Genomic DNA, 26649 nt, shown 5'->3' on the forward strand with positions numbered 1-26649 from the left:
TTCTTTAAACAAAACATAAAAGTGTAATAACAAATTAGCAATTGTTTACGGTCATTTTAATCTTAAACCATTAGTGAAGAGATTTGTAATGTGATATTCTTGAGAAAATTTTGGATAAGGTAATGGTGTCATATCATTTTTACGACATGTTAATCATGCTTATCCATGTTGACATTTAAGTTCACTTTATTGTAACTCGCATGTTGCAATTCATATGTTCAATCGCCTTAAGAACTTACATGTGATTCGTGTTGCACAAAAGCGATGTAGCATCACTATGTATACACTTTTTTTTTTTTTTTTTTTTAAATTTTATTGTGGGGCAATACTATGTCAGCATTTGAATTCGTACAAAAGATACAATTACAAGAAATATGTTTTGGTGGGTTTGTTAGGCGCAATGTTTGAATCTTGGAAGGGAAGAGAAGAAGTATAATATGACAAATAGATTATCTCTCATCGCATAGCTCGAATCAAGCTCAATATGAACCCTCAATTAAACAAAAATAGAGAAATAATCTAGCATAAACATCACACTATTTTAATAGGCGCTTGGCCAAAAAAAAAAAGATGCTACCAAAATATGAACTCTCTACCACTCAAGTTCAACAGTCACTTTGAAAACTCAACTCAATTCAACTTAATTCTATTTATATAGTAAAACTCGAATTTGTAAGCTTAATCGAACACCATCAAGATTTTGTTATTTTAATTTCTAGATTGTACAAATAATATTCAATTTTAATAATGTTTCTGAATAAATTTAATAACTTTGCAATCAAATAAATTGAAATTAAGTTGAAGTTCAAGTTTTAATATTATATATATTTCCAAAGGAAAGATGCAGACCGAGGAAGTCCACAAAGCTTGGATCATCACAGCCATTAAATGCGCTAAGAAAGCATTTCTTTAGAGAGAAAGACGCTTGTTTCAACTTTCAACTTCCCAAGTTTGAACATCGTGTGAGCCTTCCACAGTTAAACCACCCAGCCCTCTCACTTTCTAGACCATGAGAGTGCCTAATCCATGTTGATTTTCTGCAACTTCAAACCGAATATTCGATACTCATAAGAAAAAAATATGCATACAACATAACAATAAGGTGATATCATTGAATTGGGAGAAAAGGTAGATGATAACATATGTGCTTCTCTTCATGTTGAGGGAATGATTTTCTACCAAAGAGGAGAAAATTTCAGTAGAATAGGGTAAAACATGACATGTGATGACATAATATGATACTCGACCTAGTTCCTGTTTGGGATTGAACTTCTAAAGGAAATAGGGTAGTCAATTCTTGAAAGGAATACATCATTTTGCCAAGCTTCTGGATGATATCGGTCATGACGCGCAAAGTTGGAGCCCGGAGGTACCAACGAAACAAGCATTCCATATAGAACAAGAATTTGGGAAGTGGGAAGGGAAGAAAGGAAGAATCGCATACTTCTTCAACATACGGTCAGCATAAACGGCATCGTACCCAAAATTGTTATCTGCAGAAGTAAATTCTTTCCTTTGCCTAATCATCATTCTCTTTTACTTTTCCCATCCATCATTGGACCGTTCAAGTTCAACACATACATGATGTACTCATTTTTCAGGCCCGCCCCAACTTTCTTGGGTGAGACCCATCCATGATGGTACCACTTGATGAAGATCCATCTAACCGACTCCGCATTGAAACAGTATCTGCAATTAGGATAACTAAGCAATATAAAAAGCCAACACCACTAATAAAATCCACGAGGCATGACAGCAATTGATAGAGTCCTTCATCTGATTCTCTATGACACTAAGGTTTCTTTTGGTTCCCAAAATGCCTATGCCTAGGAATAGAGGTAGTTATAATAGAAGAATTTAATAGTTTATATTAAAAAGAAAATATGTTACTAACATAAAGCAAGTAACAATCTAAAACTTTTTATGAACCCAAAATAAGGAATAGACAAGATAAACTACTCTCAAATCTCACCGTGAGAATGTTTATTCCATTCATATTCCATGTTTGGTGGAAGAATAAAAAATAGTTAAGGAATAAACTATTAACCGTACTCCAAATTCCATCTTATTCCTAAGTATAACAATTTCACAAAACAAACGTAACCTAAGAGTAGTAAAATTCCAAGAATCAGTCTACTAGATTTGCTAGCATCAAAACAACATGAGTGCACACAAGAAAAAAAGTAGGAATTTAACAAGTAACAAAATCCTATACATCACTGGGTTGCTGCCTGGTAGTTGCATCACCTATGTAACTATGGAAATATGCAGTCAAGAAAATACAAGTATTAGGTGTATACAGATATCCAGAATAGCTGTGATAATTTTTCTGACACCACAAGCTGACTACTAACATGTCCATTTCATATGACTTAAAAAAATGTTTTTCCCCCTTTTTGTTAGTCAAAATGTGCATTTACAAGATAAAAGTATAAAACAAGAATACATGAATAGCAACAAAAAGCAAAGCCACAAACCATATACAAGCATATACATGGTAAATAATGAAAATGAAAACCAAATCATGCATACAAAATCACACACAAAAAGTAGACTCCTTGCCTAGCTGAATGTCAGCAAAGGTTCTATTACACAACTCTAACCTAAGAAGCCAGAGAAATGAAGCCTTTAAATTTTAAAAGGAATGAATGCATTATTAATGAAATCAATAAAGGCCTGAAACAGAAATTAGGGCCAGTTTGTACCTTTTCAGTTGGGGCATACAATTAAGCTAAGCAGTGTTAGTTTCATGAGGTACATCCCCATTTGATGTTTCACACTGAGAAGATGAAAATAAATTGTCATGAGACAACCAAAAACCAAGAGAAGAATACCTACATTTTTGAAAATGTATATGCATTTAAAAGCTAGCAAGCTTCAAGGATAACACTTACTGTGCTAGATAACTGGTCTCTAATAGAGTTCATGGACCTGAGCATTGTTTCTAGAGTGCCTTTAGCCAATTGGAACTTCACTTCCAATTCTCCTGAATGAGATGGTGCATCATTTTGGAGCTGCACAAAAGGCATTAATAAATAATGGGCATATAAAATGACAGATGTTCATCCTGCAGGTTCAATATTATGCAGTTTATAATGTTCATTAAACATTTATTTCACTTTCAAAGTTTGGTCTAAATTTATTTATAGTGGCATACTAAAAGTTCAAATCGATGATGCTATACTTTTAAGTTAATTACAGCCACAGGTTCTGTCAGTTCTGCATCTTGATTTGCCATATTCCATGTCATTGCCTTTAAGCGGGGCACAGTAGCCTGGTATGAATAAAAAATAGAAAAACAGTAGGTCAGTTAGGCCATGTAGTCCACAGTGCGAATGCAATGACACATACTGCTACAAACTTTTTAACCTGATCCTTGAATACATCTTCCCGCCATTCTTTCTGAAATTTTTGCAACAAAAGTGTCAATAATCTTTGCAGTTCAGGAAGGACCTCATCAGGAAACAGCTTTTGAATCTCATCCTTACCAATGTTGTCATATACAGAACGCCGTATCAACATCCGGAGGCAAACTAAAAGCTGCAAAAAGAAAACTTAATGTCATTGACAATTAGCCGGCGGACGAAGTTACAAGGACAAACACCTATTTAGCTATGAAACAGATTGCAATCTCATGTGCAGTCTCCTTCCCTTTTGTAGAAATTTAAGCTTGAAACCAAATTATAGTTGGTATGGGATGACTTCATAATAGTACTAGCGAGGGTTATTCCAAATTGACACACGATCTTTTTTTGCAGTCTACTAAGCAGTTTTCTCAATTAAATTCAAGCAGTCTGTGCTACAACAAAAGAGAGGAATGAACATTTAACAGAAATTTGGGAACATGACTTAACAAACTGAAGCACTAAATGCACAATTTTTAATTCAGGAAACAACTGCCGTAACACCATCACTAATGAGAAGTTCCAAAAAAAAAAACAAAAAATCTTGTTCACAATCACAAGGTGTTGAGAATCTGAATTTAGTGAAGAAAACAGAGACGGCAAAAACAGCACTACTGAGTTGTAATTGAATGAATGAATTTACATCAAACTTGGGTCCTATGTACAATACATCAAAATAACAAAATAAACTAATAACTAAGTCTTCTAACTAATCTCAGCTAACTAACTCTTCTCTTCTAACTTCCTTTCTGTTTTAAGTCTTTCTTCTTTCCTTTTTAATTCCATGTTCTCAATATAAGATGGAATACTCCAACACCCCCCCTCAAGATGAACATGGATGTTAAGAATGTTCATCTTGTGAAGATTATGATGAAAAGATAAAGATCCGAGGGGCTTTGTAAATATGTTTGCTAGCTGTAATCGTGATGGAATATGGAAAAGCTAAATAACACGTTGCTGCAATTTTTCTCTAATAAGACGGCAATCAATCTGGATATGCTTCGTTCTCTCATGCTGAACAGGATTAGTGGCTATGGACATTGCCGATTTACAGTCAGTATATAACACAGATGATTGGGAATGATTGATATCCAGGTCTTGTAAGGCATACAGAAGCCATTGAATTTCACATGTTGCAGTAGCAAGGGCTCGGTACCCTGCCTCTGCAGACGAGCGACTGATGGTAACTTGTTTCTTTGATTTCCATGAAATCAATGAGTTGCCAAGAAAAATTGCAAAACCGGTGACACTCCTTCGAGTATCTACACAGCCTGCCCAATCACTATTTGAAAAACCCTTTAATTGAAAATCTGAATAGGATGGGAAGAAGAGACCTTGCCCCGGAGTAACCTTTAGATACCTCAATACCCGAATGGCTGCTTGATGGTGACTGACAGCAAGTTTTGCTAAAAACTGACTAAGCACTTGTACAGAATAGGCTAAGTCAGGTCTGGTGAGATTTAAGTAAAGTAATCTGCCAATAAGTCTTCGATAACCTGATGGATCTCCATATAAATTGGTACCATTTGCTGATAACTTGAGAGTAGATTCCATAGGGAAGGCAGCAGGTTTTGAACCAGTTAAACTAGTGTCAGCAAGAAAATCAAGTATATACTTTCGTTGGCATAAAGAGATACCAGTTTTGGACCTTGCAACTTCCAAGCCAAGAAAGTATTTTAGCTGTCCAAAGTCTTTAATAGTGAATTTTGTATCTAAAAAAGACTTCAACCTTTCAATTTCCTGAATGCTATCACTTGCCAAGAGCCCATCATCCACATAAACTAATAAGGCCATAAAGGAACTGTCAAATTTCTTAATGAACAAAGAACAATTAGAATTACCTTGAACAAATCCATAGGAAATAAGAGCATCAAATAGCTTGGCAAACCATTACCTAGAAGCCTGCTTTAAGCCATAGAGACTCTTTAAAAGCCGACAAACTTTCTGTTCGCCTTGGACAGCCAATCCAGGAGGCAAGTCCATGTATACCTCTTCATGTAAATCACCATGCAGAAATGCATTATTGACATCTAGTTGATGGAGATGCCACTGTTTGACTGCAGCTATAGTAAGTAATAATCGAATGGATGTAATCTTGGCCACACGAGAGAAAGTATCAAAGAAATCTAGGCCTTCTTGCTGAGTATATCCTTTGGTCGCCAATCTAGCTTTACGTCGTTCTATAGTTCCATCTGCTTTATATTTTATTTTGAATACCCATTTACAACCAATAGTCCTTTTATTTTGTGGAAGAGTAACAAGCACCCAAGTTTTATTCAACTCCAAAGCATTAAGTTCAATGTTTTATGGCAGCATGCCATTCAGGTAGTCTAGAAGCTTGTTGATCTGTTTTGAATTCTGAAGAGTTAGAGATAGAAGTTAAAAAGGCCTTATGTGATGTGGACAGTCTACTAGTAGAAAGAAAAGGGTGAAGAGAATAGAAATTACCAAGAGAGTTAGTTGAAGTAGATGCCTGAGTTGCACTTTGAGATGAAGAGATATTACCATAATAATAATCCTGTACATGTGAAGGTTTTTGTTTAATTTTGGTTGATTTTTTGAGCTGTAGGACTTCTTGGTTAGTTGAATCAAATATTGAATCCATATTGGAAGGAGATGGAAATGTAGATGAGTCTAAATCAACGTGTGTATGAGGTTCAGAGAAAAGAGTAGAATTATTATGTGGTGATGCAGATTCTATATTCTAATATGAATTGAAGAATGAGCTGGTAGAAGGTGAATCTGAAAAAGTTTGTGAAATAGGAAACATAAAAGAATGATGTTCAGGATTTGGTGGTAACATTTGGAAAGGAAAAATTGTTTCATGGAATATGACATTCCGAGAAACAATTACCTTATTGGTGTTCAGATCCATGAGTTTATAACCCTTAATATCAAAAGAATATCCTAGGAATATACAATTTGTGGCTCTTGAATCAAATTTTTGTCTGTGACTATTTAAAGTTGATGCAAAACAAAGGCAGCCAAAAACTTTAAAATGAGAAAGATTAGGTGTTTTGTTAAAAAGCCTTTCAAAAGGGGATTTATTTTGAAGTAGAGGAGTGGGAATTCGACTGATTATGTGTGCTGCAGTAAGCACACAGTCACTCCAAAAAATTAATGGTAGATTTGCTTGAAACATTAAGGCTCTTGCAGTGCTTAGTAGATGTTGACGTTTTCTCTCTACAGCACCATTTTGTTGTGGAGTTTCTACACAACTTCTCTAATGCAAAATACCATATTATGATAAAATTTGGAGAGTAAAAATTCTGGTCCATTATCTAACCGTATAGCTTTGACAGAGGAAGAAAACTGGTTTGCTATCATTTTACAGAAAGTTTTGATTAAAGATGACACTTCTGATTTAGCTTTAAGCATGTATACCCAAGTACACCTTGTGAAGTCATCGACTATAGTAAAAAAATATCTAAAATCATAGTAAGAAGTAGTGCCAAAAGGACCCCATATATCACAATGGATCAAATCAAAACTTTTATTAGAATTACTTTGTGATACAGGAAAAGGAAGCCTTCTTTGCTTTGCTAAAGTGCATATGTCACAAACATTTGTACAATCAAAAGAAATAGCAGAATCAATCTGTTTGAGAGAATGTAATCTTGAACTAGATACATGTCCTAATCTACAATGCCATATATCTAATGGTTTGTGAGTAGAAGATAAAGCAAAAGTTGTAGAATTAAACTGAAATGAATTGCAGGTTTTAATTTTTGATGAAGCTTGAGTTAGATGGTAAAGTCCTTCTTTCTCAAGAGCAATCCCAATCATCTTCTCCACTGACTGGTGTTGTAAAAGACAATGAGAAGCAGTAAAGGTATGAGAAAGATTAGATTGTTTAGTGAGTTTGGAAATAGATAGTAGATTAAATGAAAAATGAGGAACACACAAGAAATTATGTAAAAATAAGGAATCTGAGAGACATACAGTACCAATATGTGTAACTGGAATTGTAGTACCATTCGGAACGTTTATGGATGCATTAGTTGGTTTAGGTATAGAATGATATAAAAGTGGTGAGCAGAACATATGCTATTGCACCTGTGTCAAGAATCCAATATAAACTGGGATTTGGCTTAGAAGCAACAGAATTACAAGAAAATAAAATTGGTTTAAGTGTAGATTGCACTTTACCAGAAAATTGAGAGGTGGTGACAAGATTAACAGCTGGTCGGACATTATTCTAGTTGGAAGAATTGGGCTGTGCTGAATTTGCAAGTGCCATTAGTTTATTAAATTCCTCTGGAGAGAAACTAAACTTTTGTTGCTCATTACTATTTTGATTGTAGACTTCTGGAGTTGTAATGGTAGCATGAGCAAAAGCCTCATTTCTTCTTCCCTTTGGTCTATTCCAGCCAAGTGGTTAAGGTGAAAACACTTATCCACTATGTGACCATTATAGCCACAATGAGTATTGTAGGGTAGATTTCTTTGGCTTGTCTTTGAAAGATTTTGGCTGGTAATTCTGTTGATTAAATTGCTTTGCCATCAAAGCATAAGTCTCGTGATATGTAGCAGAATTTGTAAGCTACATCTGACTTTCTTCTTGAAGCAGTAGAGAGAAAACTTTGGACATGCGTGGTAATGGAACCATTAGTAGCAATTGGCTTCTGATAAAGGCATAAGAATTACTTAGCCCCACCAAGAATTTAAGTACATAATCAGATTGTTGTCTGATTTGTGGAAAATTGAAAAGTTCGCAAGTACATGTTGCCATCTTACCACATGTGCATGTTGGAAATGGCCTATAGCTAATGTACTCGTCCCAAAGAGACTTGAAGGTACTGAAATATTCAGTAACAGAAAGAGCACCCTGATTGATGCAACTCAAAGATTTCTCAAGATAGAAAACCCTTGGTCCATCACTCCTGAGATATCTGGCTTTAAGCTCATTCCAAAGATCAACAGCAAAAACCACAAATAGCAAGCTATTTCGTATTTCTTTTGAAATAGAATTCATCAACCAAGAAAGAACCAAATTATTTGCCCTTAACCATGCTGTGTGTTTGACAAGTTGATCAGAAGGGGGAGAAGCAATCGAACCATCTATAAACTGTACCTTGTTCTTGACTGTTAATGCAATGACTATCGAAAGACTCCATGCAACATAATTCTCTCCATTGAAAATTTCTGATACTAACAAAGCACCAGGATTATCACTTGGATGTAGATAATATGGACTCGATGAGTCATCTGAAGGGTTGACAGGAGATGAATTTCCAAAACTCATTTTCAAGAATTTATTCAAGAAAATGCAAGAAACATAGGATCTTCAAGAAGAAAAAGAAGAGAAAAAAAAAAAATCCTGATCAGAATTTGCAATGCAGATTGCAAAATTTAGGAAAGATGCTACTATTGTTCTTGTGCAATTGCTCTAATACCATGTTGAGAATATGAATTTAGTGAAGAAAACAAAGATGGCAAAAACAGCACTACTAAATTGTAATTGAATGAATGAATTTACATCAAACTTGAGTCCTATTTATAATACATCAAAATAACAAAATAAACTAATAACTAACTCTTCTAACTAATTCTTTAACTAATCTCAGCTAACTAACTCTTCTCTTCTAATTTCCTTTCTGTTTTAAGTCTTTCTTCTTTCCTTTTTAATTTCATGTTCTCAATATAAGATGGAATACTCCAACACAAGGTTCAGTCATTGCTGATCCATAGCAGCTTGTTTGTTTCCAAGTTCAAAAAAAAATTCAAGCATTTCCAACAACCAATTCCAAGTGCCAATGATAAAAACACCTGAAAGCTTCAACCTAATATGCAACAGTGCGCAAGCTAACCTCATGTTTGGGAGCATAAAGTTTGAGCCTTGGATTTAAAGTCAAGCGTATTTGGGTAAAGCATGATATAAAATTTTATTAAATTTTGCAAATTTCACACAAATTCAATCTAACACTGGGATAGAGGGCATGCATCTAAGAAATTGGATAATTTTGTGTATTTGAGCGATTGATCCTAATCAAGGTGCGAACTCCAAGCTCCCCAACACAGGACTGGACTTGAACTCGATGCTCCCAAATGTAGCCTAAGTTTCTAATGCATAATTTCACTATAAACATTAAAACAAGTCAGCATTTCCCCAGAGAAATGCTAAACTAATTGCAATAGATTAACACGCACAGAACGATGGAGAGAGATAGAGAGATGATGGGTATTACAGGATCGAGGTCTGCGTCGTTCTGGAGCTGGAGCATGTTTACGATGATCTCGCGGTCGGCGGCGTCAAGGCCGGTTTTGCGGGTTCTCCAGAGGGCTTGCAGAATGTACTCCACCGAGTCTTTGGAGTTAGATCGCACCAGCAGTGGCAGATGACCCCATATCGTGTGATCCATGAATTTTGTATATGATGCACGAATTGAGGGTGGATATTTGATTTTTGCTGTTGTTCTGCTCTGTACCCTAGCTTGTCCGTTGAAGAAGAAGAAGAAGAAGAACTTGTGCCCTAGAAAAATTTGACCTCTTTGAAAACAGGGTACAATGTGCCTGTTTTATTATTACTAGCAAATATGTCAAATGTGAATAATAGTATAAATTATTTTTTATAATTTTTAATATATTTTAAATATATTATAAAAATAAATTATATTGTTATGATTAATTTTAAAAATATTAAAGTGTGGATATTTAAAGTTATTTATAAGGAATAGTACTTTGTTTAAAATTATAAAATACATATATAATATTATACAAATATAGGATATAAAAAAATCTTTAAAAATAAAATATATGACTTCTTCCCATAGAATATTAATAATTTTATTATAATTTTTAAATTGTGATTTACAACCTCAACTCTTAATAATTGTCTTTTTTAAAGTAAAAGATACTAACATTTCCTAAGATTTGACAAAAATCAATGATCTACTTGAAATTTCAAAAATTTTAAAGAACTCCTTTAAAGTTTAAAATTCTTCCAAACCTTACTTGAGATTCATCAAAAAGACACAAGTCTCCCCTTATATTTTGTAAAAAAGATAAGGTTTTTTTAGGAGAGATCCATGCATTTTTGGCAAACCTAGTAGAAGTTTGTAGTATTTTTAAAACCCCAAAGGAAGTCAATGCATTTTTGAAATCTCAGGAGACGTATTTGTTGTTTTACCAAAGCTCAAGAGAGGTGAGTGTCTTTTGCCTTATTTTCTATTCATTAAATGATCAACTAATAAATTTTTAAAATTTATTATTTGGAGAATACTTTTAGGTTTACAATTTTATTCTTAAAATTTATCTCTTTGAAATTATATTATTATTTATCTAAATAATGTTAAACAATTACCAATAATTTTAAAAGATGCATAATCAATTACAGTAAGGCAATTAATAAAGAGATACTGACAAGAAAATAATTATATTCGAAACAGCAAATTTGTCATCTTAATTTGGTCATCCATAAGAGATTCATTACAAATTTGGGAGCATAAATTTGTAACTTTGAATTTGGACTTACGTGGATTGAATAAAATTTAATATAATTTTATATAATATTTTACCTAAACCCAAACAAATCTAAATTTAAGGAGTAAAATTCAAACTCCAAATTGGGAGGGTGCTATTTGTGTATAAAATCAAGAAGGGTGCTTTACAAGAAAGCTAGTAGAGCAGCAACTGCCATATGTAACCGAGTCAACTTTTGTGAATGAAAAATCAGATGAAAATTGGTGGGCAAAATAAATATAGAGAAGTAGCAAGATGATAATTAGAAGAAAGCATGAACACTCGAGTGAAATTTTTGTTTTGAAGCACTAAATCTAATGATTCAAAAATTTAACTCAATAATTTTCACATCACATGTCGTTTTATTAGTTAAAAGTGAGAAATCATCACATTTTAATTCTATTTCTATAATTATTAACCCGTTTCTCAACAAAATATCTCGATCACATTTAGAAACATCTCAACATCCTCTGCCATTACACTTCTTTCTTCAATATATCTATTTGTGCATACCCCGGTCCAATCTTAAGTAGCATTGAGCATGATCATATGGGCATTCAACCAATCCAGCCGTACTAAATGAAAACTAACTTTACACAGACAAGGACCAATAGGTGCATGAGTTATACAAGGGTCATCCATGCTCGTAACTCTGAAGTACTAACATGGGCTCCCAGCTGAACATGCAATTCTGGTTTGTATCTAGAACTGCAGACATCAACGAAGAAAATCAACATAAAACTTTGTGCAGACACTTGTTTCTTTTTACACACGTGCATACATATTTTGTTCATGCCCTTTCCCGAACCCTAGTATGGCATTGGAGCCTTGTGCACCAGTCGTTGTGTTTTTGTACAACTACAATGGAAACATGACACCAAAATAGCTTTTATAAAATAAAAGTATAAAAAGTAGTACTCGTTCCATACTAAACCAAAAGAGCACGGTATAATCTTCTTTGTTAACTCTATTAATGCATTTGACTTGTTCCCATTTGAAGTAACAATACATAAGGAAGAAGGTAATGGTCTTTTTGTATTTACAGAAGATATGAACTCGCAAGTCTTGACACAACATCTCGCCCAAAGACTCGGGAAAAATGAGTTGCAGAATGGATTGTGTAGCAAAAAACACTGACATCTTTGAATATCTTCTATGACAGGGGTGATCCATGGCCATTGTATATACCTTGTCTTACTACTACAACTAATTGTCAATATTCATCTATAGCTTCAATGTGGTCAGTCACATGAGATAGCTGCACACAAATGGTTCCAACCCTCACAAATTTTGAATTGTCTGTGGAACATGAAAGCAAACAGTGTATATTTTGGTAGTAACCCAGCAGCCCAGATCAATCCCCAACAGCAAGTATGAAGTACTAGAAATCAGACTTCATTTTCATTGATGGGGCCGTATTTCCAATTTGTAAGCCTGTATTTCCATAGGTGAAATAAATACATGGCCCTCTTGAGCAACATCTCCAAACTGTTCAGTGAGCCCAAGCGTCTCTATGTCTTCATGTAAAAGGTTTAAAGAAGTGGCTCTGGCATTTAAGACTTCAAGTCCCTTGAACATGTAAAACAGATTTACAGGCTCATCAGCTATATTTGAGCATTGTGATTTGCCCTTTCGACAGTATGAAGGATCCCATTTTCGCCTCTGCAAGATCAGAGCAAATCTAGGGCTTTCGAGAGGTTGCTGAGAATATTTTAAAGGGCGAGGAACCTTGAAGCTCACAATATGCAAGTCACACGGTAAGGAAGTAGCTAAAGGGGAGAAGGATCTTGAGGGTGGCTGCACAGAAATCTCCTGTGGTTTCTTGGCAATGAATGCATGTAGTGGATAATTCAAGTGAGCACCAACACAATGAGACAAAAGAGAGGGGTTTAGTGGAAGAGGGCTGGTCAGAGAATTGGGCGTTGTAGAAATATTGGACTCAAGAAGGATGTGGAAAATTACATTCATTGGGCGGTTATCCATCACCCCTTGCCCAAGACCACGTCCATCATCACTAACAAGACGACGATCAAGCATAATCTCTAGCCATCCATTTTTAAGGCTTGCCACACCTAATGACTGTCGGGAATGGACAGAAAATCGATGACCTTTCGGTCCTTGCATGAAGGCCATGGAGGGCATTGGATAGTAATTTCCTTGCAGAGGAATCTTATCATAGGTTTCTCTCCGGCTCATCTGGAAGCCATTCAAATCTGAATAAAAGATCCTTTTGTTATCAATGCCCGTCTTGTATCTGACTATTAATTCTCTGTCATTAAAATCCTGGCCAAGAAGTTCAACATGATATTCCTTCTCAATAATGAACTCTTGTATGGTATTCTCTCCATTATATATACGGGTGCTATGGGAAACTGGGCTCTTGTCCCATGCTGTTGTTGGATAGGAATAAACTTCCTGCATCAAAGGGCCCTCAACAATCACAAGTTGCCCACCAGCCTGGATGACGGGCTCAGCATCCCCAGTGGGTTTAAATAAGTAGGCCCCACTTCCGCCACTAGAGTACATACTTATTTCTTCACCCATAATATTTTGGGCTCCGTCCTTACAGATTATTTTCTGCAACAAACCGAGCCTACCATCAAATATCAGTGTTTGATGCTGATTACGAATTTCCACCACATCACCGTCTTGTTTTGAGCAGGCATATGGAGTAGGACAATGTGAAGAGCTGGAATTTGTATAAAATTTCAACTCTGCTGGTTTAGCCTTTTCACATCCAACAAACCCATTAGCGACATAATATGTTTGCAAACCCAAGGCAGGAACAGAAGCTTCCCAATGGAGACGATGCCTCCCAGTAAAAATTTTGCTTTTATCATGCAGAAATTCAGGAGAAACTTGGCTTTTAACACATGTCCAATTGGAGTCCAAAACAGTTACATCTGGTCTGTTAACAATGACCATCACAACTTCTTTTCTTGTTTGCTCTGAAGGATTGAAAAAGACCACTGATTGTGATGTTCCTTCATGAGCACTGATTGCTCTGTGCACTGGTTGAACGTCATATTTAGGTCTCACTTGTTCCGCCTCAAACTGAGATGGATTTAGGTCAGATTTCTCATGGCGGATTCCAAGCAACACTTCAATAGCTTTAGACATGAAAAATTGCAAGTCCTGCAAAGAAGTATGCATTCGAGATCCATAGTCAATCACCACATGATCCTTAGCAGTACCAGTTACCCCATCATGATGCTGAAAAAGAGCTAGGTTCCTTCTTGCAGCAGTCAACTTGTAAGAGAAACTGACAGGCAACTTTTCACATAGCGATCTTTGACAATGCCCTAGCAACAAAGCTATCATCATCTCTGTTGCACGAAGTGTTTGCTCCAGGACACGATCAACAGCCTTGAAAAAGGGCTTTGAAACATAATAGCCACTCCAATAGTCATGTTGTCTATCAGCATAGGTGAAAAAGTCACCTGCTAGAGAAGGAAAACCTGCAACCTGACCTGAGCCAATCTCGCCTGGACGAGAGTAATTTATTCTGTCAGCCTCCTCACGAAGGGTTTGAAAATAGTCTTCCAAAGTACCAAATTTTACTTCTGCATTCATACTGGGATTAGAATTGATATAATCAAATAACAACTGGTAATTCCTGAACTGTGCTTCTGCTTCATCAATGCCGACATAACGAAAATCATCTCCGAGAGGAATGAGCAGTGTATTTGTACGGTACAGTGTTGATTTTTTCTTATACTGATCCAGCAGTTTCAGTGCTCTCTCCTGCACATTTTCTTCATTGGTCTCCACTGGATGTTGGCCCCACGGGCAGAGTTCATAAGGAAAGTCCTGCATTCGAGCAAAATCAAACTGACAACAAATAGCAGGTTCTGGCCCACAAGTATGAGGAATATCATATGAATAGAAAGGCATCATGTGGACAAAAATATCAGTAGTTTCATCAACATCCCAGCTTTGACGCCATATGTATTCCAAATTCTTATGCAAAGCAAGTTCCTTCTTCAGCTCATAGTGGGTCCTCTGAATCAGCATGTTCTCAAAACCCATGCGACGAAGAAGATATGCCATCGTAGGTGAGTAACCAAATGGATCTATTGCCCAAGAATTTTTAGGAATAACCCCAATGGTATCGTTTAACCACAGGTTTCCCTCTGTCATCTGAAGCATAAATGGCAAGAAAATTAACAAGGAAACTCAAATAAGCATAAAACTATCAAAGCTAACTGAGAAAAAAGATGTTACGAGATGAAACATCTCTAATTATCAAATGGACACAAACATTAAATGCAGAGCAACAAAAGAGGCAGACCAGTGCACAAGACTCCCATCAATGCAGGATCTAGGGAGGATGATCTGCTAGTGTTTTGGTCTTTCCTATAAATAAGTGTGTGGACATCATGCAAAGACAGTTTTGTGAATTTGAAAGCGGAAGTTAGCGTGCCTTTTCACCCACAACTTTTTATCTTCTTCCTACTCTGTTATTCATTTTCTTCCTCCTCCTTATTCTTCCTTTATCTTCACTATAATTCTATCCCTATGTCTCTCCTGCAGTAAATCCTCACCACTGTTCTGCATCATTTAGTATCAGAACAGTACCAATTCCCCCCCACATTCTTCCCCTGCTGCAAAACTTCCTCCCATACCAGAACAGGACTGTATCAAGTTCCGTAGGCTTTAATTGCTGCAATTCATCCAATAATTCCTGCTATCAGGCCCAACATACAAACCATCATAGGGTCTCATCAGTAACATTGAACTCATGGAACTGTCCAATGCCTGCAACATTTTCTGGAATTAAAAAATTTGACGAAACAGCACTTTGATTTGAGTTGTAGTGTGGAACATGTAAAAACTGATCCAAACTACCAGCGCAGTACCTATATATATTAATTAATTCTATATATTGTATGTATAACATATAGTAGCACAGTATGAGCTAACTATATCACACCAACTTTTGTAGTTCATCATTTTCATGTTGGCGATATATTTTTTAATTTTTATTATCTTTTCTAGTTTTATACTCTAATATGATCTTTTACAAGATTTGATTGTAGACTACATGTTTTAGAGTTCGTTATTTTTATATTGATTTATCTTGCATGCCCAATTTAAGTAAAATTCAACTTTAAAGATTAAACTGTTGACCCAAGTTTATCCAAATTAAACATGAAGTTTTGATTTGACGGTTCACCATTTGGTCTGTTATGGTTGGTTTCAATCCATAATTTCTCAAAACTGTCAATGATCAGTTTGGTTTTGATTTTGTAGTAAAACCAACACAAACCAACCATACTCAGTTGCTCAGTCCTACTCCGACCTTCCCCCAAATTTCATCACCATCTGGACAAGGCATGTACCATTGTAGCCCAAGGCACCAGCTGCTGCAAGGGGAACTGTGAATCTCCAATTTCCTGGACTTTTCCACCCATGCTTGTTCCTCTCAGAACAAAGTGCAGTGAACAACACTAACTTGAAGGTCCCTTATCATCACTTAGTTGCCTCCAAGATTAGTTTGATTATGTAGATAGTGCAGTGTGATATCCTTCCTCTCAAGATTTGACACATTCTCCTGGGACGTCCATGGCTGTTAGATAGGAGGATTGAGCACGATGCTTATGAAAAGTCACATACCTTCTTACTTGATAAGAAGAGGTATCAATTGATGCCATCTCAAGCTCTTCACTGACCAAATTGAAGTGCACTGCTGGTTCCTTTCTTATGAAGGGCAATGATTTTTTTAATGATGGACTCATTGGTGCTTTTTCCAACTCGACAGAATAAAGTTCTTTTTGTAAGCAGGGACTTGATGTTGGATGGGAAGTGGGTAATTGGGTGGATTATTTTGAGCGAGTTTAGAGGCTGATATCAACAATTAGGGTCAAGGGATTGTGGGTCCTAAACCCAAATGTGCCTAGTTAATTAGTAGTTATTATGTGTGTTTAGTTTAATCAGTAGTTAGGCTTATGTGTACGTTGGGTTTGTTTCTAATAGATATGTCTTTTTAGTGGTTTATTTGTAATTTATTGTATTTTAGTATTTCTTATAAATTAGTGTGTGGACATCATGTAAAGACAGTTTTGAGAAATTGAAATTAGAAGTTAACATGTGCTTTAGACTTTACTCTCACCCTCATATCTTCTTCTTTCTCCTCCTTTCTTCATTTTCTTCCTCCTCCTTTCTTCTCTCTAGTTCCCTCTCTATTGTCTCTTGCAATCAACCCTCACAGCTGTTTTGCATCAGACGTTCTCCACAACTTGAGCCCGTGGTGCCCAGATTACAATGCAACAATCTTACTGATAAGGCACATGCTCGCATACAGCAACAAGTAATCAACCTATTTTTTCCCCATTGAACCAAAATATAAACCTGTCTTTAATGACTGGAGCTGTAAAACTGCACACCACTTCTATGTGCGCGTATGTGCGTGCAAATATCCGACATGCTCAATATCCTTTTAGATCAAAACTTAAAAGGAAAATTAAATGATGAAAATATAAATTTTAATCATTCAATAATGCTATGAAGGCAATCATGCATCAAAATTCCTCATTTAATGTGTAATTATTTCTTCCTCTCAAAATAAATTTTCATTTTCTATGCATGTATGTGCAACGATACCTATTTACCATAATCTATCAATCCACAATCACAATCCTAGTACACTGCATTACTTCCAAATGTAATTATAATTTTTTATGTTGCATTTAAAATTACCCACCAACTTATTTTCCCATAGGGGCTGTGATGTTAATTTTTCGTCTCATTATCGTTTATTAGAAAAGAAAGGAAATGACTCATTACCAAAAAAAAGATGTTAGCCCTGAGGTTTCATAACTTAGTTTTGATGAAGTTAAACCATTTGGACTGATGTGTTTTTGAGTTTGAGATGGGCTTTCAAGGTTCTAACAAATGGTTAAGTTTGAAAGAACTTGAAAATAAGACTTTGTATTCAAATTTCTTTATTCCTATATTTCCTCATAAATGTTTAAAACTTCATGCAAAAAGATCAATATATGGCAAAAGAATTCTCTGAAGATATGTCTCCTAGAAGAAATGAGCAAGTGAGAGGAGTATGAAGAGATAGAGAGCATAGTTTCAATATGATTAGTTAAGTGTGTGAGTTACTCTTTGAAGCTTTGGGGGCTTATTTATAGTTTTTTAATCAATCAAGTACATTCATTTGGAGCTGTTGGTCACATGGTGAGTAAACCTAACACAAGGTGTGGTCAAACTTCAATCAGTATTTAATCCTTGAAAGCAACAGATATCTATCAAAAAAGCAGGAACCAATTGACCTTGTAGGAAAGGTGGTCCACCTCTCCTTTGCTTTCGCCCAAGGAGGTTGACTGCCATTGTATATATTTGCATAGAGCAGCACCTTTTGAAGCCAAAACAGCCCTATTTGCTGTTTTTAGCTCTAAAAGGACCTCCTTGTGCCATTTTATGATGATTATGCGTAAAGTTTAAACATTTACAAGGAAATATAAGAGTAAAGAAATTTAACAAAAAGTCTTCATCTTCAAGCTCTTTCAACTCAAACAACTGTAAAATCTGCAAAACCCATCTAAAACTTAAAACAATTTAGTCCAAACAGTTTGTAATCAGTTGATTTGGAGAAATCTTTGGGCTAACAATTCCCCCCCCCCCCCCCCTCTTTTTTGACGACAATAAACATTTTTAAACACATCCAGGTCCTTATGGGATGTTCCTTATTTGTGCTTCTAAACACTTCCAAGTCCCACCACATGGTATGTCCGAGACCACCTGCAAGCAAGCCCATTGGTCATGATGATTTCCACCTACGTGCACATCCAACACAACAACCTGAAAGCAACAACCTGTTCCAAATCTTCCCATGGCTAAGGAAGAGGAGGCTGCCAGTGTGGAAGCAAGGTTGGGTTCAGTGTTAGATGATCATGATGACTGATGAAAAATGTAGCATTCTCTCCTGCTTGGAAGAAAAGGTTCATCTCCTAGATCAGCGGATTTTGTTGATTCAAGAACCACCTTCATAGTGACTACATACGGGCTCATCAGCGTCATTTGGGTCATCTTGCATCCCTCCTCGCTGCCATAACTATCAATCTAAGCACATAGACCATATGGAGCAACTTATGCCCCACTTCCCTCTGCAGCCGCTTCCTTCGGACTTTTTTCCCCCTTATTGGTTGTGTTTCTATGGGTTGTATATGCTCTACATAGTGACTACGTACAGACTCATCAGCATCATTTGGGTCATCTTGCATCCCTCCTCGCTGCCATGACTATCAATCTAAGCACATAGACCATATGGAGCAACTTATGCCCCACTTCCCTCTGCTGCCGCTTCCTTTGGACCTTTTTTCCCCTTATTGGTTGTGTTTATATGGGTTGTATACGCTCTACACATGTACTTCATGGATTTGTGACCTTTTGGTTGTCATTGCCACTTCCCTTAATTTTATTTTGATGATGACGAAGGGGGAGAGGCATCAATGTATCTATGATTGAAATTGGAATGTTTTTGGAATGTTAAATTGGGAATGCATATCTTAGAAATATTGGGGGTACTATTGCTGCTCTTAACCCTAGCTATTTCTCTTTAAGGCCTACACTCTTCACTATACATGATTTCGAGGGAGAATATTTTGTAATTTGATGGTAGTCTGTCATCATCAGAGAAGATTGTTTGCCCCACTATACATGATTTAGAGGGAGAATATTTGTAATTTGATGCTAGTTTGTCATCATCAGAGAAGATTGTATGCCCCAAGGTTTCACTGACACAGTTGCAAAGATAACAAACTATTTAGACTATATGTGTTTTGAGTTTTAGATGGGCTTTCATAAGGCTTACAACAGTTGAGTTGAACAAGCTTGAAGATAAAAAGTTGTATTTTAATTTCTCCACTCTCATATTCCTTGCAGAATCATCATCACATGGCTCAAGGAGATTCTTTTAAACCTCAAAAGTAGTAAATAAGACTGTCTTAGCTTCAAAAGAGATTACCCTATGCAAATATGTACATGGGCAGTTGCCTTAGATAAAAGTGAAGAGCGATGGGCTTTCCTCGATGCAAGGTCGCTCTGCCTCTGCTTTTGTGGTAGATATATTTCGATTTCAAGCATTAATGGTTAAATAAAGGTCAGCCATACCTTGTGCAAAGCTGACCAGTCATGCAACTGACAGATCTCAGCAAAAATGTATTTGTTTGACCACAAAATCCCAAAATAATGCCCCGAAGCCTCAAAGAGTAATTCTTACACTCCTGGCTACACATATTGAAAAACTACCTCACTCTCAATCTGTCCACGTTCCTCTCACTTGTTCATTTTCTTCTAAGAGATATATATTCAAGAAAATTCTTATGCCATATTGATATTTTTTGCTTGAGAGTTCAAGCATCTTTGAGCATGTACTCGTTTACCCATAAGTGAGGATTCTAAGATCTTGTATATTCTATAATACATTGTAAACATTATTTGGTCGTCTTACCTCCGATTGGAAGCAAGGGGATTGTGAAGCATTTGGCAAAATGATGTCAAGGTGGTTGATGCCTTGAGAGAGTGGATGTGGACTTGGGATAGTTGCTGAACCACCATAAAAGAGTTTGATCATCTTCCTCTCTTTATTATTTGTATTTGTATGTATTTGTTTGAATATCCTACTTATTCCACCTTATTGCTTTAATTTTAGAATTAGTGCTAAAATTTAATTAGAACGCAACTCCCACTCCCCCTTAAAACATCAATGGATTGCCTTTTGGGATGTAAAAAAAAAAAAAGGCATACATTGAGGGAGTATTATGTGACGCATAATTATCAACTTTAACATGGGATGAGCTGAAGGCTTTTTGTTTCAGAAATGGCAATTATATGATGAATGTCGAACAAAATTAGTGTTAAAATGAAAAGGAAGTTGTAATAACTGTAGCCAGAGAATTTCAACTACACCTGCTCAAGTATGGCAAAATAATGAGAATTTGCCTGCAAAATAAGACAAGAACAACATTGGGTCAGTCAAGCTTCCCTAAATTCAAAACATTTTATGTAATAAGTTTATTATTCAAAGAGCATCCAAAGATTCTTAATCCCTTTAAAACATAAAAATAGATAATCAAAGGAACTTCATTTTATCATTCTAATAATATCCATTCATTAAGACACCTATTCACACATTGGGTTAGCTGGACCAGTACAAGCAATGCAGATTGGAGAATTCACGAACTAATACTCGGGGGAAAGAAGCAAAAGGTGGTGAAATGGGAATGAGGGTTTCCTAGAGAACAATCACTGGGTTAAAAAACAATCGGATCCTGGATGTATTCTGATATAGAAATATTCTGTGCAGTAACAAAACAGGCAATGATCCTTACAAGCAAAGGAAGTCAAAATTATAAACTTGTTTGGTGTGTTCTGATAAGCTTTCACATAATCAAGAGCCTAGCTAGACCTTATAATTGTGACAACACAAAACAATGACAATGATACAAATGAAATAATTGAAATAAATGAAAAATTGGGTGTGTTTAGTGTTTACACGTATTGGATCAGGGGTCTCGACTCGGATGGCGAACCGGGAGAGTAGTTTATTTTGAGATTAAGAGGTCTTAAAAAAATACAACAAAGTTACGACTAATTTGTTATTCCTAAGTGTGGTTAGATCACCTAATTACTACAGATTTATTGGTCTCTAAACTAGACCTAGGTCAAGGAAACCTGTAGTCAGGGTTTGCGTAACTAAAGTAGAGCTCGGGAGTACAGTTATGTCAGGGAAAGGTATCAGCACCCCCTATACACCCGTCCTAATGGACGGTACCTAATTAGCTTATGATTACCTAATTTAATTATCAATCAAGACTCATAATTATTTCACATATGTTATTCATTGATCCTTTAAATATTGGATACATTCCCACTATTGTAGGGGTTATCCTCACCTCTAAAATCCCAAAAGGGCGCCATTGCCCCACTTCAAGGTTTCGTCATCAGATTAATTTAATCAATATCCTTAAAAGGACACAAGCAAAATACATCATGTAAAGGACGCCAAAGCACCCTCCCCTCAAGCATATAGGAGAGACAATATTTCCCCATCTCCTAATGGCGTTTTCCAATCACCGAGGAAATATAGCACAAACACATGTGCATGCAAGAAAAATAGACCATGCAAAGCACACAAAATTCTTACCTTTTTGAAACTATGTTGAGCACTCTTGCGGGATTTTGAAAATAAAGGAAATAATGGCCATTTTTTGTTAAGCGAGATAAAATTAAAACACTAACAATTTTCAAGAAATAATCAAAACATTTTTTCTTGGAGATAATCAAAACACTAACAATCACATACTACTATAATACACTTAGGCATACACATGCACACATATCCATATGATGTACATTTATTATTTTATTAATCATGTCCAAAGACTCTTAATTCAATATTCCCATAAGCATATGCATATTCTCATATCATAACAATAATAATGATAATAACAATAATAAAGTTGGGAAAGACCAAACCTCGCCCAAAACCTTATTTGCATACATATTCACACGACATACAGAGTCACCCAATGATGCATGTTTAAGGTAAGTTGGGATATACATCCATGTGAATACATGCAAAAGGCAAAATTATGTATGCATGGGGAAACTCATTGGAACACAATATCACACAGCGAACTCTCTATTCATTTCCACCCAGTCTAACCCATGCATCTAACCTATTCACATGCACTGATCAAAATTTCCCCTGCACATGCATTTTCTCACATAATCCCATGCATGCTTGTACGCCATTCATGCATTCTTACTTCTTCTACGTTTACGCAGCCTACATACTCACATTCATGCCTTGCTCCCACACTCACATCCACATGATGGCCAACCAAATTGGGGTGGCTGGGGTTCGAATGAGGAACAGAGACAAGCGAACAGTGGAGGGATTGGAGAAGCATTGGTGAACTTCTGAGAATGGCCAGAGATTGGCCGAAATCTGCAGACGACGCCCACGGGTTTCCTTTGCCTCCCTTCCTTGCTTCTCTACTCTGCCTTCTCTCCATTATGTGTGGCTACTCAGGAGCAGGGGAAGCCTCTTCAACCAGACGATAAAAAAGGGTCACTGGATAAGAGCTTGGCCTGCGAGCCAGGCCTTAGCCAGAGTGATTTCACCGAGGGAGCTTGGGGATGAGAGAGGAGAAAGGTATGGGAGGTACAACCATTTTGGGGGCAGCCTAAGGTGGTAGAGGGTGTAGCGACAGCTTCACTGCGAGGAAAAATGGCAAAGAAAGCCGGTGTCAGAGGATCCGGCATACGAGGGGAATTGACACGAAGAAGTCGACATGGGAGTTCGAAATGACATCCTTTCGACCCCTCCTACCCCTTATTATTTTTGATTGTTTTAGTAATCAAAACGGTGCCGTTTTCTACAAGCACCTGGGCGTGAAGAGTCACACGCAGGCATATGAACCCATGCGCCCAACTATTTTTCTTTTTTATTTTTCTTTTATTGTCCAAAATTCTTTTTCCTTTGAAATTTCTTTTCCAAAATTTATTTTCTTATTTTAAATTTTTTCTCAAAATTCATCTTTCAATTTCAAAATTCTTTCCTTCAACTTTTCATTTCCAAAATACATTTTTCAATTTTTAAAATTTATTTAAACCACCTTTCTTTTTCAAAGCTTAATTTCAAATTTTATTTTCATTTTTCAGAATTCCTTTTTTAATTTTCAAGATTCAAAATTTATTTTCAAAATTCATTTTCATTTTACAAAATTCATTTAAATTTCTTTCTTTTTCAAAGTTTATTTTCAAATTTTATTTTCATTTTTCAGAATTCCTTTTTTAATTTTCAAGATTCAAAATTTATTTTCAAAATTCATTTTCATTTTACAAAATTCATTTAAATCCCCCTTCATTTTTCAAAATTTATTTTCAAAATTCATTTTCATTTTTCAGAATTCCTTTTTTTATATTTTCAAGGTTCAGAATTTATTGTCAATACCCATTTCCAAAGTTCAAAATTCACCTTTCATTTTCAAAATTCAAATTTCATATTTCATTCTCAGCTTTGAAACTTTCGAGGATTAATTTTCTCAAATTTCAAGTTCATTTGTTAATTGTCGCAGATGCATACAGTCATGCTACAATTCCAATATCTAGTCTAAAAATAAAACGATAGTAATAGTGATTATCTTTTTTTTTTAAATAGTTAATAGTAAGGATATATCCAAACCAAGAGTAGAACTGCTGAATGAAACACAAGTAGGTGGAGTGATTCAATTGTTCCATTCCAGCAATTTCAAAAATTTCTCTGGCTGCAAGCATCTAAGAATGAGAACACTACCAGTGTCATCCTTTTGGGGGGTAAAGAGTGTTAGGCATAAAATTCATGCTGCATTATAACAATCCACTAAAAATAAGTTACTGCATTAGCCTAACAAATCTGGTATTGAACCTCAACTTCAAGAATTTAGTGTGGCAAAACAATAAATTGGACTTCATTATGAAATATATCAATATAAGAACCCGTAGCGTGTAAATGGCATAAAAGGATTCATGTATCTAACCTCACCCAGTGGGACTTTAGGCTTGGTTTGTTGTGTTGTTGTTTAAGATTCAATGGCACTCCATCATGAAAAAATATTTGTTGTTTCTATTTTAATCAAAATCCCATTAAAGCAAGCAATTGTTGGACAAAAAGGGAACAATAAAATTATAAAGTGGAAATCTCCCATGGAAACACTTAAATAATTATGTTAGTATGGTAAAATGTGTGGAGTTTATGTTCGCTTGGTTCCTCAAGACAAGGGATGAGTAGCAAAATAGACATCTGTAAAATATTTTGGAGGACAACTTGTAGTAATGACTGCTTAAGAGATGTTCTAAATGATATCACAAATTTAGTCATTATATAAATGTTATGGTTTTGGCTATGCCTGCATCAGAAGAAATATGGTTGACTCTGATGTGACTACAAATAAAATTAGAGAAGCTCGCAGATATTACCTCGTCATTCATTACCCAACCACCTCCAACAATTTCCAACTGCCCATTCTTCACCAACTGGGTGAACGTCTCTTTCCTGCTATCTGAGGCATCCCTCCACCATCTCTCCAAGTAAGACATCTCTTCCCATATAAACTTCCGTCGAGAATCCTATAAATCCAGTCATTCATAGTAAGATCAAAACATACTCTTCAAAAAAAGGCAATTCAACAATTAAAAAAGGTCATAATTTATTTAACTTTCACAAATGAGTAGACATCACTTCCAAATCACATCCATATATTTGAGGTCCTTGATTTTTATTGACAAAAACATAAAAATCTGACGTTAACTGTAACCCCAGCAGCAGCAGAACCAAACCAAAAGCACAAGTTCATTAAACAAAATGACCTTAAGCAACCAGGTCTTCACCTAAAAATGCTCGGTTGATTAATATATATATCTTCAAAAATAAACACTAAAATCCAAAAAGGAAAACATCACTTGATTAATTAATGAAAAACAAGTCACAAAGGACCCAGACCCAAAATTCAATCACAAAATCAAAGCAAAACAGGAAACAAACAACGCAAGATCAAAGCTATATTATAACATTTCATCCAAGACGCAGTAAAATGAAGATCCTAAGCGGTCAGAAAGTTAAATGCTCAGTTGGTCACTAAACCTCTAAAAAAATTCTGATTTTTTTCTTTTCTAATGTGTTCACTCCGTATATTCTAAATTGTTTCAATTCACATGTAGACCTAGTACATCTATCAGATCAGAAAAACAAAGTGACGAAAGAACAACATAAAAAAATTTAAGGAGACCAACATATTTTTGACAATTTGAGCTCAAATCACATCCATTTTCGCATTGGAAAGAGTCACAAATCACGAAGCCCCAGCAAAATTCAGCTAAAAGCAAGGGCAGAATCAGAAACACACATTGTAAGCTCATTTTCTCACCTTGGAAAGAGTATCGACCACCGTATCAAGTATGTGCCTTGACTGCCGCTCATAGTACTCCTCTACCGTGAGCTTCCATCCCGGATCGTTATGCGAGTGTGGCACCACAAAAACCTTCAATTTTTCCAAATCCCACTCGTTCCCTTCGTAGCTCACCCTCCACCCCTGCTTCCAAGGTCCGCCATCTTCATCCAAAAACTCGATCTTGTCGTACAGATCCTTGGTGGTGATGTCAACGTAGGCTCCCGGAACGCCGTCGTCTCGCCGGAGCACCGGTTTCCGCGGTTTCGGGAGGCGAGAGCCCCGCGATTTGAAGCGGGAAGAGAGGGGACTCGGCACGCCGTGGCGGAGAACGACAACAAGGAAGAGAATGACAGAGATCAAGAGGCCGAGGGTGAAAAAATTGGCGGAGACAAAGTCTCGAAGGAGGGATCTCCGTCGAGGCTTCCTCGGAAGTTTGGATTTGGGGTTGGAGGAGGGGAGGAGAGAGTGAGCCCAGCCTCCGCGGCGGACGTTTCCGCCGTTGTGGGAAAACAGAGGCATTGGTCGCCGGCGCCGAAGAAGAAGAAGGAGAGTGTGGGACCTGCGGCGAAGGTTGCTGTGTTGTGGGTTTTTTGTACAGTGATGGGCGTAGTGAAGAAGGCAAACGCTGACCGGGACTTCCAATCTGGTGGGGCCAGGTTGGTGGCTTCTGATTTGATGGAGCGTCCTTGGCCGCACGATCGTTATAATTTTCCTACGTGTGGGACGATCGTAATAATTTTCCTACGTGTGGGACCCGTGGGGTTTGAATTTGAACTTCGCCTTTTTGTTTTTGCCTGGTTAGCATTGAACTTTGTTTTTTTTTCGGTTGCTCTACTTTG

General features: G+C 36.4%; 2 protein-coding genes across 2 annotated transcripts; both read right to left on the reverse strand.

Moving 5' to 3' along the window:
- Nucleotides 1-1081: 1081 nt before the first annotated feature.
- Nucleotides 1082-9938, reverse strand: LOC131160560 (uncharacterized). Its single transcript, XM_058116373.1, has 6 exons — nucleotides 9593-9938; nucleotides 3370-3540; nucleotides 3185-3274; nucleotides 2895-3014; nucleotides 2706-2779; nucleotides 1082-1689 (listed from the first exon to the last, which is right to left on the reverse strand). The coding sequence occupies exons 1-5, from the start codon at nucleotides 9764-9766 to the stop codon at nucleotides 2732-2734; spliced, it is 603 nt and encodes a 200-aa protein (XP_057972356.1). The 5' UTR covers nucleotides 9767-9938; the 3' UTR covers nucleotides 1082-1689; nucleotides 2706-2731.
- Nucleotides 9939-11794: 1856 nt separating this feature from the next.
- On the reverse strand, nucleotides 11795-26443 carry LOC131160561 (alpha-mannosidase 2). Its single transcript, XM_058116374.1, has 4 exons — nucleotides 25787-26443; nucleotides 24840-24989; nucleotides 20784-20816; nucleotides 11795-15005 (listed from the first exon to the last, which is right to left on the reverse strand). The coding sequence occupies exons 1-4, from the start codon at nucleotides 26327-26329 to the stop codon at nucleotides 12267-12269; spliced, it is 3465 nt and encodes a 1154-aa protein (XP_057972357.1). The 5' UTR covers nucleotides 26330-26443; the 3' UTR covers nucleotides 11795-12266.
- Nucleotides 26444-26649: the final 206 nt, after the last annotated feature.

Source organism: Malania oleifera, chromosome 7 (genome assembly GCF_029873635.1).
Source record: "Malania oleifera isolate guangnan ecotype guangnan chromosome 7, ASM2987363v1, whole genome shotgun sequence".
In the NCBI taxonomy this organism is placed as follows: domain Eukaryota; kingdom Viridiplantae; phylum Streptophyta; class Magnoliopsida; order Santalales; family Ximeniaceae; genus Malania; species Malania oleifera.